Source organism: Esox lucius, chromosome 23 (genome assembly GCF_011004845.1).
Source record: "Esox lucius isolate fEsoLuc1 chromosome 23, fEsoLuc1.pri, whole genome shotgun sequence".
Lineage (NCBI taxonomy): Eukaryota > Metazoa > Chordata > Actinopteri > Esociformes > Esocidae > Esox > Esox lucius.
Window position 1 is genome coordinate 9,257,803 of NC_047591.1, and position 16,030 is coordinate 9,273,832.

The 16,030-nt window shown below is 43.0% G+C and overlaps 1 protein-coding gene across 1 annotated transcript; it reads right to left on the reverse strand.

The window, feature by feature from the left end:
- Nucleotides 1–56: 56 nt before the first annotated feature.
- Nucleotides 57–8,842, reverse strand: wnt7ba (wingless-type MMTV integration site family, member 7Ba). The gene is made up of 4 exons (XM_010887143.3): nt 7,780–8,842; nt 5,633–5,859; nt 2,448–2,719; nt 57–1,158 (listed from the first exon to the last, which is right to left on the reverse strand). Exons 1-4 carry the CDS (start codon nt 7,860–7,862, stop codon nt 679–681), a joined length of 1,062 nt encoding a protein of 353 aa, XP_010885445.2. The 5' UTR covers nt 7,863–8,842; the 3' UTR covers nt 57–678.
- Nucleotides 8,843–16,030: the final 7,188 nt, after the last annotated feature.

A 16,030-nucleotide genomic window follows, 5' to 3' on the forward strand; every position in this document is an offset into this window, starting at 1 on the left:
AGATGTCTTAACATAAATAAATCATTTATTTTCAGTGTTCAAACAGATAATTACAGTGTGACTGGACAGTTAAGGAATGGCACCATTTCACAGTCAACAGCATCAGTCTTTTGAAACCAAACTGTCCCTCTGTCTCGTATCGCAGTCAAAAGGCATGTGTACCGTTTTCAGTCATGATTAGATTATTTTGCTGATGGATTGAACAGTGTTTCTGCGGCTGTGAAATCTGCACTTGGGTATTGATAAAGTTTGGGTCCAGAGTGCCAATTTGCTTGGTTCGGGACAGAAAAGCAAACAACCACATTGTCCACTTCATCGATACACTGCCCAACATTGTATTTCTGAAACACAGACTTCCAGTCAGTGCACAAGAAAACATTCTTTGCTTACTTGTCAAAGTATTTTTCTCAAAGTTATTTTATAAAAATTCAACTTTCTACCTTCGTTTTTAAAATCAGATAGTATGTCCAATGTGCAAAATGAAGGCATGACATATCTAATCATTTTCCAAGTCCACTCTGTAAAGTCCTTACTTGAACAGTCATTCCCCACTAAGTACCTTTGCTAAAATCCTTGTTTTCTTCCTTGAATCCTCTCGTGGCCTTGCCCCATCCCTTATCCCCGCCTGCCGCTTCAACTCTTCATCCCCCTCCTCCTTCCCTTCCACCCATCCAGCCTTCACTTACAGGTGAAGACCTCTGACCTCTCGCTGCACGTGTTGCACTTCACGAAACAACACCACTGGAACTTGCAGTTGCACTGCCACACGCGGGTGTACTGGTGTGTGTCGTGTCCTCTGCCACAACACATCAAATTGCAGCCGTCAGTGTGGGGCGACGTGTGGTTACACAGCCTCCCTCGCGTTCCTGTGCTCCCCGTGGCTGTGTCCTCCTCGCAGTAGTTAGGAGACCTCTCCAGGTAGACCAGGTCCCTGTCCGCGGGCTTCTGGTAGCCCCGCGCCTCCTTCAGGCGCAAGAACGAGGGCTGCCGGAGGCGCGAGGCCCGGACGGGTTCCACTTGGACCGCCTCGCCGTAACGTTCCTTCAGGATGTAACCGATCTCGCGGAACTTGGGCAAGGTGGTCCAGCAGGTCTTTGTGGTGCAGGATCCCGACACCCCGTGGCACTTACACTCAAGCTTCATACGCTCCTCCAGGATCTAAGAGAGGGGTGAAGAGAGAGTTCGGGTGGGTTTCAGGGCTGCATACACGGTTTGAGATGAGCGTGTGATACAAACGGTGTGTCTCATGACCGCCGTTTGTTTTCTGCTACGTGGGCTCCAAGAAAGTCATTTGCTGTCATTGATGGTTGTGCACGAGTTCGACCATTTGCGTTTGTGAGCTTATGTTCTTTTTGGCTTCAGAAATAAGGAGCAGTGAGATTGAACGCAAGACCAGTGTTACAGGCCAAATCAGATCTTATATTTTCCAATTCATTCAACAGTTCACAATACTGTAGGCCTATCAGCTACGGTCATCCCGGCAGTTGGCTCTAAAGTCCATATGGAGTACATATTTAAAATCCCCCAACGTGACAGTGAGGCCAGCTAGCTGTCAAAATCTAGGGGAAAATAAATAATGGTTAGAGTCTCTACTCTCTCATTAACTTTACCTTCCTAAAGACCACATAATGGGCAGAAAAAATGACCAGAACTCTCAAGTAACCAGAACAAGTATAACATTACACTGAGGTTTCATGTGCCATTTAAGTTTTGATGCCTCGCAGATACATTCAGCGGACAGTGGACACGTTAGAACGACCGTTAACCGGTCAGGGAAGAGTTGCGTAGCTGCGACCAAATCTGACATTTGTACGTAACATGATGTTAACAGAAGCGTAACGGCCACTTACAGTGCAACGCAAAGCAACGATCTCTCAGCAATGCCGTCAAATGCCTCGTCCAAAGGAAAGGTTCGAACCCGGAGGCCAGTGTACCTGCCTACGGGTCTAGCTCTGCCCTGCTATCAAGTCAGTGGAGCTGGCTGTTGATTAGGCTGGTTCTGCGCGCGAACTGAGGCAGTGGCGTCGTTTTGGGTGCTGCCACCGAATAGAGGAAGAGAGTGAGACGTTGCAATAATATCCTGTATCCTGACTTAATGCTCTGTAATTCAGTGAATGGGACTGCAGGGTTATGGCAGGCCTCCATTTGGCAGTGAGTTCGCCCGGCCTTGCATTCCGTCTGCTCTCAGACACTTGCACAAGCACGCACGCGCACGCCCAGAAAATGTGTTAAACTAGTACAGCCTCGTTCAGCACTGTGATGCCGTCTCCTGACTTTTCGTTGACTTTTCTGGCGGAGTCTGGCAAAGGAACTCACGTTGTTTTCTCTATAGTCTTTTCATCTTTTTCACATGCCCGCATCACTACATAAGCGGCTCCGTTTGTGGTCAGGCGTGTTCGAAGCCCAGGTCCCAGCGCCCAGGCGCCCAGGCCGGCCGTGTCAGTTACCTTTCTTCCCGCGTCATTGTTGTGCAGGTTCATCAGGCGTCTGGCATTCTTCTTGATCTCGCGGGCGTCCACGAAGCGCCTGGAGAACTCCACGCCGTACTTGATGTTGGCTGAGCAGCCTCCCCACTTCCAGCCCTCCTCCTGGTCGTGGTAGCCCTGCTTCTCCCGGTCGCAGCCGCACTGGCTGAGGTTGCCCTGGCTACACGCCGCTGTCACCGAATGGGCAACGCCGGCTGCTGTGATGGCATAGGTGAACGCTGCCTCTCGACTACCTGGGGAGAAGGGAGAGAGAGTGGGGCATATGATGAGCTTCCACTAGTCCTGGGTGAGTTTTATTGAATGACGAAATATTGTGAGTTTAAGATCCATTATGTTATTGGGGAGCTTAGTGAAAGGGGTTGTTTGTGAATACTCTTGTGGCGCAGACTCTGTCTGTCTGAATGACTTTAATCAGAACTATCATTTTGAACTGGCAGTCGGGGTAATACTCTGGTGAGAAAACTCAAGTGACATCTGCTGGTTGGCCAGAGGAGCCCTTACAGCAGATAATGTAGAAACTAGTCCTGTATTGTACGAGAGATTCAACTTCTGTTCCGAAGGGCTTTTAATGCTACATCAGTGACCTTCCTGCATGTCACTTCATTGTGGAGCAGTATGTCTTGCTTCGGGGCTCAAGAATGGTTGGTGATATTATTCCAACACTGACTGTCTGAAATGCATTTGGCCTGTGAGAAAATAAACCGGCTTGTGCTTAGAATGTTCTTAGTGGGACAGTGGACGACTTCCACAGGGATCATACAGCAAACATCCTCTCATACCTTATCTACAGGATACTTTTAATCAAAGTGATTACTAAACATTGCTCGGCTCTGGTTTTAGTCAGCAGCATTTTTCTATCCTTTTATTTTCCACAGCACACTAGAGGTATTGTTCTTAATACAGGCAAGGTTCTTATATAAATTGTCGTTGAGTCAGAAATGGTTTGTTGCGGTCTAACTGAGGTTAGGGAACTTTGTTTAATTCAACAGCTCTGGGAACAATCACTCCTCTCACCGGCACACTGGATCCATAATCCAGGAGAGGACATTTATCTCTGCCTCTGTCTGCCGTGGTGTGTTAGGGTTTTGGATGGTTAGGGGCCTAACAGGGACATCTCAACTGACTGAAGTGTTGGGAGAGGTTGATATGACAGGAACTCTCCGTCTGCTGGATAGTTTGGGTGGGATTCACCGTGTGTCATTGGTGGTGATGACATGTTGGTTTGGTCAACTGCAGGGCCTGGTGGTCTTAGACCAGGGCTGGCCAACCCTGTTCCTGGAGATCTACCCTCTTGGAGGTTGTCTCTCTAAACCCGTTTGTGACTAACCTGTTTTAGCTTTATCCTGAGCTAATTATTAGAATCAGGTGTATTACGTTAAGGTTGTAGAGAACTTGGAGGATGGTAGATCTCCAGTACCCAGGTTGGACAGCGTTGCCCTATCCTATTGTCGGCTGATTTGTTTCATTTCAGGTGGGTGCATCGGCATGACAGGTGCCCATATACTTTCAGAAGTCTTGAAATGTGATCGACATGCAACGAACAGGGAGCTCTGTCTAATACACTGTTGTCTATGGAATAAGAACAGAGTTTCTCAAAGTCAGCTACAGCAGTTTCATCAAAACAAAATGTTCTCTGCTGGGGATGACTTCTGGCAGCTCGGGGAAAATATTCACTATTATGCCTTTACTGAAAGGCGTGGATGCCTGGTTCTGACGGATGAGAACAGTCGTCTGAGTTAGTTTAGAGTCATGGTTTAGGGAACCACAGAGCTAATGGGTTCAATGAGTGAGTTTGTCAGGCTGGAACGAAGCCATCCCTTTTGCCTTGCACTGGACACCATAAAATAATATTCGGGTTATTAAGGACAATGGAATCAAACATAATATCTTGATTGAGGCGGGAAATATCCTATTACGAGGCCAATGCAATAATATCGTACCAGTAATTAATTTCCTTTCCATGCTGTTAATATAAACGTGTTCGGAAATGGAGAAGGTGGCCTTCTGGAAGGCTAATAGGGGTATCTAACATTGATCTGACGTAGTAGTTTGACTGATAGACATGTTGATTCATGGGGAAGCAGATGTGAAAATGTATTTTGTGGTTGTGGGCCTGTAACTCATGACAAGTTACCGCCACCAGCTACAGAGACAATATGACTAATGTTCCCTTGTGATTTATCTAGTGTCATTTAAAAAGATTTGTGTGTTTCTGAGCTCTTTGCATTAAACTTTGCGCACCCATGCATAGCGCGTCCGCAGTAAGGGTTATTGAATTCATCAGTGCTACTTTGTCAGCTGGAGAATGACAAATATGTCAGCCAGGTGCCACCCAGTAACCTCAACTTGGTATCATGGAGTTAATGTACAGTATTGAGTATGGTTATTGTAGGTGGATAGTGACTGAATAGGACTCCCACTGTAGAAGGTTTCTGAAGCCGTTTCGCTTTGCCGTAGACCTTCACTCTTCACCTAAGTGGAGTGTGCAGTAATTCAGCCTCTCACCCTTACCTATATTGCAGGATAAGCACCACACTCAGTACAACAACCCTCTTGGTGAGATATTGGTATCCCTTTCATGTTGACCGAATCATATGGCCCTGATCTGGATGCCTTAACATCCCTATGTCCTCCGCAGAGGCTGATCATCTTTAGTAATAAATCGAGCCAGATTTTGTTTCGTACATCTCGCACTGTGTTAGATGGAGGGTGAGTTAGAGACTAGTTACTGACAGTAAACCTGTATTTGTTTTCACGTGTCTGTTCGGCCCCATCAGAAAGCGTACCTCTTTATTAATAACCGATATGTTGTCTGTTGGCCGTTTCTGACGCCACCACTTCATCATCATCATCATCGTTAACATTTAGTGTGCGTCGATCCTTCTCAGTCTGCAGCAGCTGGTGAAGTAGTACTAAGACACAATTGTGGATCATACTTAATGGATCTCTATTGAGTGGTTCCCTGGATACAAGCGACGACCAGTCCAGGACTAAAGCCTGCTCATTGGGGAATCTTGTGGACAGGAAGAGGCTTAATCAGTGTCCAGGGACCAGTGCAGAGAGTTTTTCCCTCTTCTATTTCGACTCACCGCACCTTAATAAGTAATGGGCCCCTTGACTAGGCCAATTGCAACAGGTAGACTGACCTACTCTCAGCTCTTGTCCGAAGACGGTCCTCTCGCCCAGGGCTGAGCAGTTCCAGCGGCCGTAGCGAAACTGGTACTGGCACTCGTTGATGCCCAACTGGGCGCCCTCGCCGATGACGATGATGGCATCTGGACGGCTCTGGCAGAGGGCGCGCTGCCTTGGGGCCAGCCCAGGGATCTTGTTGCAGATGATGTTGGCACCCAGTGCCACCACAGAAGACAGTGCCCTGGGGGCGTTCCAGACAGGGGGAGAGGGGAGATAGTTAAACATCACAGCGTAGATTCGCCAGGGCGTGGATTGTAAGGATTCAACAGGTTCTGTCTGGGTTACATTTTTCCACCACATTAGTTATGTTTGGGTTTGGCACAGAGGTAGTTAACAACCTGAGACACACAGACAGTTTGAGATGAGCTCAGAATTGAATGGCATTGACTACTGTGTCATTATATTACTGAACCCGTTAGGAAAAACCTTGCTCAACAGACCACCTATCAATGGAGAGAATTGGGAGCGTGGCTCATGTGGCTTTCCTTGTCATTACAGTGAAAACGAGGTGATATCACACACACTGGCATAGTAAATGGCTAATGTTGCACTTGAATGTGCCAGTAACATCTGCATCACACTGATTTCTTTGTTTTGAGACTGAGGAATAAAATACATTAAATACAGACTTAAGCAAAACCTGCTACTAGTCACTTACATTTCAAAGGACCACTGTGCATAAGACATAATGTGTGTCACTGAATTAGGTTTAAAAATACAAACATTGGTTCGTGGATGAAGAACAGACTCCAGACCAACTCTATGTAACCTATTATCCACACATTTGAACTAAACCCCTGAACCTCATCTAAGGCAATTTTAGTTATACAGTCAGGTCTGTAAGCATGCCACATCCACTATAGTGCAGTAATCATTCAATATCAGGGCCCCCGATCTTTTAATTCAATTAGGAATAACCAGTTCAGTTCACTTACGTACGTGTCTACTGGTTTCTGTCCACAGAACACGGGATGTCATAGAATGTCATCTACTCTTTTCCATGTGTAGCTTTGCAATTATAGCCCTTTACTTGAATTGAATGTAGAGCATATATATATATATATATATATATATATATATATATATATATATATATATATATATATATATATATATATATAAGAAAATACAAAATATAAGAAACACCAACATATGGTCTTATTAGGGTGAGGCAGAACAGCTTCAATGCATTCTGGCAAAGTTTTTACAAGTGTCTGTACCTATTGGAGGCATGCCTCACCATTCTTTCACCTAATTCCATAATTGTGTTTTACAAATAATTCGGCAATATAAAAAAAGCTATCTCCTGTATATTCAGTTTGACTGAGATTCCGGATAGACTGCAGACAGTGAAACATCAGCAAATTTAATAGTCTTCTTGACTTAAGCTTCTGCCAGATCTGCAATCAACCCAAAGGCACTGAGATCTATTTCTAGTCATGGTAGCCAGAATAAAGGGCAACTAGGCCAGCCTTGTGTTATAGTACATAACCCTCTTTAAAGGGCACTGAGATCTCTTTTTCTTGTCATGGTAGCCAAAATAATGGGCAAACTAGGCCAGCCTTGTGTTTTAGTACACAACCACATCAGGGTGAAGGCATCAGCTTTTAATACATTTTGAATAAGTGTTTTCTATATTTCTGTCCGTTACCTGTACACGTTTGACGTATAAAAGTAGACATTTAGGACAAGTTTAGGTCAGCTGGAAACTCAATGAATGTCGGGGAGGTTGAAGCTAGTCTTCTTGAAGGAAAATGTTTAAATACTCAAATGTTTATTATTGTTTTTGTTACTAGTGTTCAGTATTTAGTCACAAAGACAATTTTACGTGCCTTTATTACTTTTACAGTAGCACACGCTATTAAGTTGTAATACTTAAAAAGTTACGATAACTTATTTGTTTTGACAATTTAAGAGTGAAATTGCATCATAAAACCATAATTGGTTAATACACTTCACTTGGCGTACATTGCTTTATCAACTATTTATTCAGCTAGGGCATGAAGATGCTACTTCAAAAAAATCTTAAGAATGCAGAAAATAACGTCACATGGCTCTACAAGCACCTGTTGAAGAGAAGGATAAAAAGCAGCCAACGTACAGGTAGCTACCGCTCGTGAGGATGAGGAAGATCTGAGGATAGTAGACAGACAGCAGCGCACTGCGGGACGAGACGATGAGCATGGTGTCATTGAACACAACGGCCGCTGCTTGCTTGAGTGAAAACCAAATAAATCAGATAATTCCTTTAGAGAGGAGTAATCCTGGGAGTTCTTATTAAACAAATCGTTGTTCGCTTCTTTGTGGTAGTCGCGTGTTCTTGATGTCAGTCGGCGGAGCTTTGGTGCTATGCAGCTCCAAGCTCCCCGGTAGTAGCGTTGGCTTCGGGCGCGGAGACTGGACCCATCTCTTGGCGATAGCGGCAGCGGTGTGAATGTGTTTGTCCACCTGGACTGATGGGGTGGATTTTAGATTCCCGGACTGCAGGGACTTGCCACTCTCGCCTCCTGAGAGACACTGTTTTGTCATTGGCAGAGGGACACATACATACTATTCAGCCCACCCCCTGTTATAACGGCCACGGTAGAAAGAGACGAGACGTACCCTCTTTAGTGTGTATACCTCCCTGACACATTTTTAAAAAAATTCACATTATAAATAAACGAGACGAACGCTGTGTGTTATCTGTATGTTATCTGTGCTTTTTGGCCAATACTGGTTTATGGTGGTGATTGGGTGGGCCATAGATTGATCTGGACATTCCGTCTTTAGGTTTAATTTGAATGTTTTATTCAGTATTGGATGCGCATAAACCATCCATCGCATGCGCAGCAAACATGCAGGACAGGTGACCTGTTCATTGTTAAAAGTGGCAGGCTAAAGGACACCCCACTATCAGTTGGTGTGGCACCACGTAGGTCAAACAACGGGGGACACAATATATCAGCCTCGTATCTAAACAACAACTATAGAAATAATGTAGGCAACTTTGAGGAAACAATTAATGAAAATCTCTTTCTATCTCAATTATCTGTAGATCTCAAATACGCCCTCATGTGGTTGAAAGTTAACATGAAATGCAGCCACTGCTAGAGATCCAATACTGCAGTTTTGGTCCTGAACATGTCACACTGGAGAAAGGTATTGTGTGCTTTTGTATGTATAATGGGTATTCTTTGTTTGTTATTTTTACTTATTGTAACTATAACTATTAAAATGCTTTAGTAAGGATTAGTTTTCAATTTGGAAGATTTTTGTTCTTGGTATTAATCTTTTTTTATTAATCTTTTAATCATTTACTAGATTATAAAGAGATATGTATGTAAACTCTTTGAGTGATTCTCCTCAAACACGTAATTTTAACCACATGTTTAAAACGTCCAAGACATACAAATAAAACCACCAAAAACACTCTAGATTATCAGATGGGACCGATGTTTACTGCCTTCCCTTTAAAGATGTCCCTTGCAAATAGCAGCTTGTTTGCCTTGAAACTTGTGTGAGTAAAATAGCTCCATGGGTGGGGATGAGGCTGTTTAGTTTTAAACAACCTTCAAAGCATTGGCACTTTTACAAGTATACTTCCCTCAATGGGACGATGGCTGAGGGCAAAGTACGCCCATGTTGTCTTCTTTTTTTGACCTTTTCCAGGATCTTGTCATGTCAGTCTTGCTCTGCTGGAACATAGCGAACCAGCTTCACAGAGAACTCATAAAACTACAAAACGCCGACTTTGTTGGAATCAATCGAATACAATTCAAAAAGTAAAGAAAACACATCAGAAAAGAAACACACCCCGGCTTAGACGGCGGTCAGTGTGATTGCAGACTCAGATTCACCTTTGGTTAGGGCCAGAGAAGGCAATGCGCTACACCCATCCTACTTAGTCCTCTTCGCTAACCACTTGTCCAGCTGTTTGAGACAAAACGACAGACTGTCTGGAAGCACATAGACTCAGATTCATCTTGTGTAAAGCCTATTTGCCAATGATTAAAGTTAGATGTTTCTATCTGATAAGTCTGCAACCAATGATTTCATGCCTTTCGTTTAAACAAAGCCCCCATCAGGATCATAGGACTCTTGTTTTGGAAGACATCCAGGGAGAGAACATTTCAGAGATAACATTTTCCAATCCCAGGCCCTACATAATGCAGCAGAGTGAGGGGGCCTCCTGAGTGCATTTGTATTTTTTGGGTATATTGTGTTTTCAAAAAAATAATTGTAACTACTCTTCAAATTTGGGAAAGTCAAATGTCAAGAAATGTCCTCTTTTGCATATCTCACCAAGCCGTTCTGCTTCTTATCACCCTACTGGCTCACCCAGGAAGCGTTCCCCACTACATGCGGGCTTGGAGGAGAGCACATTTTCCAGCCCACAACCACAATGACTTACTAGAACAGAGGTGTCAAACCGGTTCCACGGAGGGCCGAGTGTCTGCTGGTTTTTGCTCTCTCCTTGTACTTGATTGGTTAATTAGGTCACTGATTGGTTAGTTTCTACCCTCACCTGGTTGTGTAGGTATGAACTAGGAACCAATTTATAGGAAAAACCAAAAACCTGCAGACACTCGGCCCTTTGTGGAACCGGTTTGACACCTGTGTACTAGAAGGTACCAAGACAAGGCAGCCATGACTGTAATGAATCCATGCACACCTGAGTGGGACCTGATGGCACTGTTGGTAGGCCTCAACCAGGATTTGGACCAAGACGATAGTCCATAATGCAGTACATTTGACCAGGCGCTCATTGAAAGCAGGACACTAAATGGGAATTAGAGTGCCATTTGCATTCTCTCAGTCTCCTATAATCCTCAAACAGAAAAATCTGAAATGGCCCCTTATTTGTTAAACAATGGACTTCTTTTTGACCTAGGCTGATAGGACTGGAAAAAATTGTACACTAGATAGGAAATAGGGGGTCATTTGAGACACATCCTTAGTATATTGGACCACTGTGTTTAAAGCCAAGACAGCACTTAAGCAGAGCACTCACTGTCTGGACAATGGTATCTGTTTATTTTCCTATTTTTATGTAATTAAATCGAGAGGAGAAAAGGAATATTAAAAAACCTTACAGTAAATAGTCAGTAGTCGTAGTTCTGCACAGAAATGATATGCAACCTTGTAAAACTTCAAGATGACCTCCTCTGGCCTCTTAAAATTAGACTCAATGACAAGAATAGTGAAAGCCAGTATAGATACCATGTATTACTGACCAGCTATCTTTGAAAGTTTTCTTTAAACTAGCAGATTTGTGCTAGATAGTCCATGTTATTGCTATTGTGGTAGTTAAGATAGTATATGTTATAGCCCAATCGCTTAGACCTCAATGTGTCATAAAGGGCCATAAAGTGATTCTTTCTGGGAGCACTCTAAATATCACATTGTTCATCCTTTACACTTAACGGATGTTAAAACTTCAGTCGGAGAAGATAATGAGACAAACCACATTTAAGTGAACTCGTGTCATCCATATATTCTGAAAGACCATACAGTGTTACATTTTGCTGTGGTACTCACAGATGCATTTGTTTTTCTATACTTGTTTTGTGGAAAACCCATTACCGGAAATAATTTGCATAACTCATGTATTGCAGTGAGAATACCTACAATAATAAAGTTTCATCACTAGTAACTTACATCTTATAAGTTGTAATACCTTTTGTGAACAATAATATTTGTTGTAGTGAACAGGGACCCGTTGGGTCCAATCCACTAAAATGATTATCCCCATTACTAACTTATTTTGTGTAAGTAGTTTACCATCATTGGAATTGTTTCATAAATAAAAATATGTCACTTCAACCCCCCGTAGCAGCCCTATCTGTCTTGCACTGTAATACTCTAGCAGAAACTGAAGGAAGAGCCCGTAGCCTTACAGAATGCTGTATCTTTTTCTTTTACCATTAAAGCAGAAATAGCATTTTCCCTAGTTGAAACCTGCTACAGAAACCTTGCATGGATCCATTTGTCAGGTTTTGATATCTTGTATAGACTTACAGTTGTATTAACCTGGATCACACGCACACAGACAGACAGTAAAAATAAGGTTTATGACTAAGCCAATTGGCTGCGTTGTAGTCAAATGTAATTTACACTATCTACATTATAGACAGACTGTGAAATTCTAACAACTGACAGAAGAAAAGTGTTGCCACGTTTAGGAGGGGGAAACAACACAAATCCCTGTTTTGGACTGTTATTGTCCTTGCAGCATCTTGAAGCTTTTGGAAAGCAGATGAACAGAATACGAAAACAACATATGCTGTTAAAAAAGCTGCACATAAATGTCTATGTAAATTATCCCTTTCCATACAAGCTGCTAGGATTTATGCTTTTCAAGTATTGCTTGTGAATTTCAAACCTGTACCAGATGGGAGCTAGATTAATTCACAAACAAACCATCTTGAGACAAGTAAGCAATTGTTACAGTGTGTTTTAATATTCAGAAATGACCCCTTTTCGCCCACGTAAACTATTTACTCTTTATTTGTCTAGTTCACTGGCAAGTCAACGATTTACTATACTGTTATTACAGCTGAATGGAAACAAAGTTTCCAAACTTTGAATCTTATAGCATCATGCTGGATACTCATGCTGCCAGACTTTTATTAGTTCAAGACAGAGAAGAAAATGGGGCTGTAATTATATTAGTGCAGGATTTATTATCATTATTACAATTCTTGTTATTGTTCTTAATAATAATAGTAATTATTTTTATATGTACATGATTTGAGTCCCTACATCATAGCTATTCTCATGGTTTTCACTTATGTTTGAACTTTCATATTTAGTTTTTCATGTGAGTTGATGTATTCATGTTTTATTTAGTTTCAGTATGTTCCACATTAAAATAGAATGCTGTGCCAATTTTATGCTTTGTCTCTGTAAAGCAATGCACTAAATGTCCACTAGGGGTCTCTTATTGTCCATATTTGCAGCGAAGGGATGGAAGTCGTACTGTACAACACCCCTCCTAACCACCCAACAATACTGAGACTCTCCTCTGCCTCGCAGTGGTTCCGCCATCTTGATTCCCACCTTGGCAAGGGATTAACCACAATTAACCTGTTCCTAGCTGAATAAATCTTCTCGTGTTTAGGCTACCATACTAATTACATTTTCAAAAGGGGATGGTCTTTAAAGGTGTGGTTTTAACAAAAAAAACAGACAGCTCTGTAAAACTTAATCAGCAAAGTGCAAACTTTTTTTGCATTGTACCCTTTTGAAGGAAAATATCAAAAGCAAGGCCTTTAAAAAAGGCTTTAAACACCAGCTCTTGTTTTTCCCCCCATTAGGTAGTAGTTATTGGTACCATTGTAAATAGGGGAACCAAACCGTATTCAGTTTCTGTAAGTCTCTCTTGAATATACTTAGCGCTTTAGTCCACAGGGTTGGGTTCCTTTGTTGATACATACTGACAATCTCTCCCTCTCCCTTTCTCTCTCTCCTTAACACATATGCACACCGCGCCGCTTAACCGGTTTTAACAGGTTCTAATAGCTCAACCCAGAAGGCAAACTTTTTAAGAGTCACGTCGCATTAGTGCTGACCTTGCTGATTGAGTTTGCTTATAATCACATGGGTCAACTCTGGGGTCAGCTGAACGGATCATTTGTTTTAACTTTAACAACCATTTCCTGCCTATCAAATATACGCGCTTCCACATGTCGGGGAAAGCTCAAGCAGACATGCTTAGCATGTTATTGTATATAGCCTGATTATCTGCGATGTTCGACTCAGCAGAAAAAGGTGTACGGTGAAATAGAAAAGGAAGACTGGCTAAAAAGGGAGGGGCCGAGAGAGACAGAGAGAGCCAGAGGGAGTGAAAGAGAACAAGAGGCTGAGGGAAAGAAAGAGTATGGGAGAGAACTGGAGAAAAAGGAGAGAGTGAAAGTGAGAAGGGCAGGGGGAAAGAAAGAGAGGCTAGTCATTTGGTTGCCTGTGTCACCCGTACCCTGTTGGGCAGCAGATGTGTGGTGATGTCATACATTGAGGGGATGGGGCGTGTTGAGGGGTGGAGGAAAAAGCAGCCAGCGCGGGAGGACAGAAGACAGGCGGAGCCTTAAACCAAGGGGGGGGGGGGGGGGTAGGAGGGAGGGGGGAACCTTTTCTGCAGCCGCTGCTCCTCGCAGACCTGCAGACCAGTGTTCGATTTTCTGTTGTAAATAGCTCGCCGTACACAGATGAAAAATACAGATGTAGACATTCAGTTCTTTGTTGAGCATGGGACATGTCTATTTGTATTTTTCCTACTGCCAAGTGACAACGCCGGAGTGCACAATAAACAATATGATTATTCTCAACATCATCTGTGTATCTACAAAATTATTACTAATTTGTGACTGTATAAATACACTGAACAGCAGTCAAACGGCACAACACAAATGAGCGATTGCTAAGTGAGGACACGCACTGGCCAGTCAGGTCACAACTGTAACTTGATGGTACAGTTGTTGCGATGCTGAAGTTTACCCTCTGACCTCCTGACTATCCTTGGCATAAGAAGTCAATTGTTCCCTTTGGAATGCCAATGACAATGGGTGTTTGTGGTCGTCCGAGGCAAGCTATACAGTAATGGTACTGTTCATTCACTGCTGCACAGAGCTCAGAGACCAGACCAGGGTGTGTGCGTGCGTGCGTGCGTATGTGTGTACACGCCGCTACACTGGAGGGGTCACCTCGAGGGCAAACTGCTCCCAGTCAGTCATTCAGTCAGACTATCAATCCCCTTGTCCTTTGTAATAACGATTATGAGATTAAGACAAACGTTTAGCTTTGCTAGCAATTGTAAACCTACTCCTCCACAGTCTAGTCCTTAAGTCCCTCCAGGTTTGACGTTTTCACTCAGGCTCATTTCTGCTGACTTGGCAGCAGGTTCATTTAAGGAATTAGGGACAGGCAATGTTTCTGAATGAGCTTCTACAAAGATATACCCATGCCTTGCATTGTAGAGTGTTAGTATTACTGAGAGGGGTGTTGTGCAGAGTGGGAGACGGTGGGGTCAGATCTCCAGGTAGTCTCGGAGCTAGTTCAGAAAGGCAGAAGCTACAATGTCAGCCGGCGGCAATCAGTCCAACAGAGATAGCACACATTGTTTTCTCATGATTTTTTTTTCAATTTCACTACAACTTTCTCCACAAAGCACAACCCAGGCTATGACTGGAAGTCTTTTTACAAAAGATGTCCTACAGAGGAATCCAGCTCTTAAATAACCTAGAGCAAGACATGGCTAATGTACAGGCCTTATGTTAGCCTCAGTCCACTAATGGTTAGCTACCGGATATGAATTGTTGTACTTGTGTCTCGTTCTCTGGCAGAGACTAATAGCTACGTCCTGACCTGGGTAATCATTCACCTGTTACCTGTGGCAACAGAGCTATAGCAGGCACCTTAACCACCAAAATATAGCAGAGCCGTATCATCACTGGAAGCTCACATGCACAAGGGTGTCCTGTTATTGACTCAGGACACGTATTCATCCTCCTTAGATTTCTTTCTCCACAATTTTGTCACAAAGTGGGATAAATCAATGTAATTAAAGTTGTTGAGTTAGTATTCACTTCTTTAGGCAAACTTCATTTTTGGTAATCCCTTCAAATCACTACCTGTTCCTCTGTACCTCATACATACAACATTGGTCCCTTGGTCAAGCAGATTCAACGACAAAGATGCTCACCAAGAAGGCAGTTAACGTTCCTGACTGGCCTTCTTACATTTTTGACTAAATCTACTTGAAAATCCATGGCAAGTCAGCTAGAACAGAACTGTGACAGCTTGAAGAATTTTGAAAAGACTAATGGGCCAACAGACATACAGTGAATAATTTATACTGTTAAGCCAACAGATACTCAATGTATAATGGAATACTGAAACGCTAACAGATATTCAGTGTACAGTGGGGAGAACAAGTATTTGATACACTGCCGATTTTGCAGGTTTTCCCACTTACAAAGCATGTAGAGGTCTGTCATTTTTATCATAAGTACTCTTCAACTGTGAGTGACGGAATCAAATCAAGAAAATCATATTGTATGATTTTTAAATAATTAATTAGCATTTTATTGCATGACATAAGTATTTGATACATCAGCAATACGGACTTTCAGCTCCCTCCAAAGACTTTCTATTGGGTTCAGGTCTGGAGACTAGCTAAGCCACTCCAGGACCTTGAGATGCTTCTTAAAGAGCCACTCCTTAGTTGCCCTGGCTGTGTGTTTCGGGCTGTTGTCATGCTGGAAGACCCAGCCACGACCCATCTTCAATGCTCTTACTGATGGAAGGAGGTTGTTGGCCAAGATCTCAGGATACATGGCCCCATCCATCCTCCCCTCAATACAGTGCAGACCGAG

Coding starts and splice junctions, on each gene's coding strand:
- wnt7ba (XM_010887143.3), bottom strand. CDS start 7,862: ATGCTCATCGTCTCGTCCCGCAGTGCGCTGCTGTCTGTCTACTATCCT. Junction 2,720..5,632: donor CGGACAAGAGCTGAGAGTAG/GTCAGTCTACCT, acceptor CCTTCTCCCCAG/GTAGTCGAGAGGCAGCGTTC. Junction 1,159..2,447: donor ACAATGACGCGGGAAGAAAG/GTAACTGACACG, acceptor CCCCTCTCTTAG/ATCCTGGAGGAGCGTATGAA.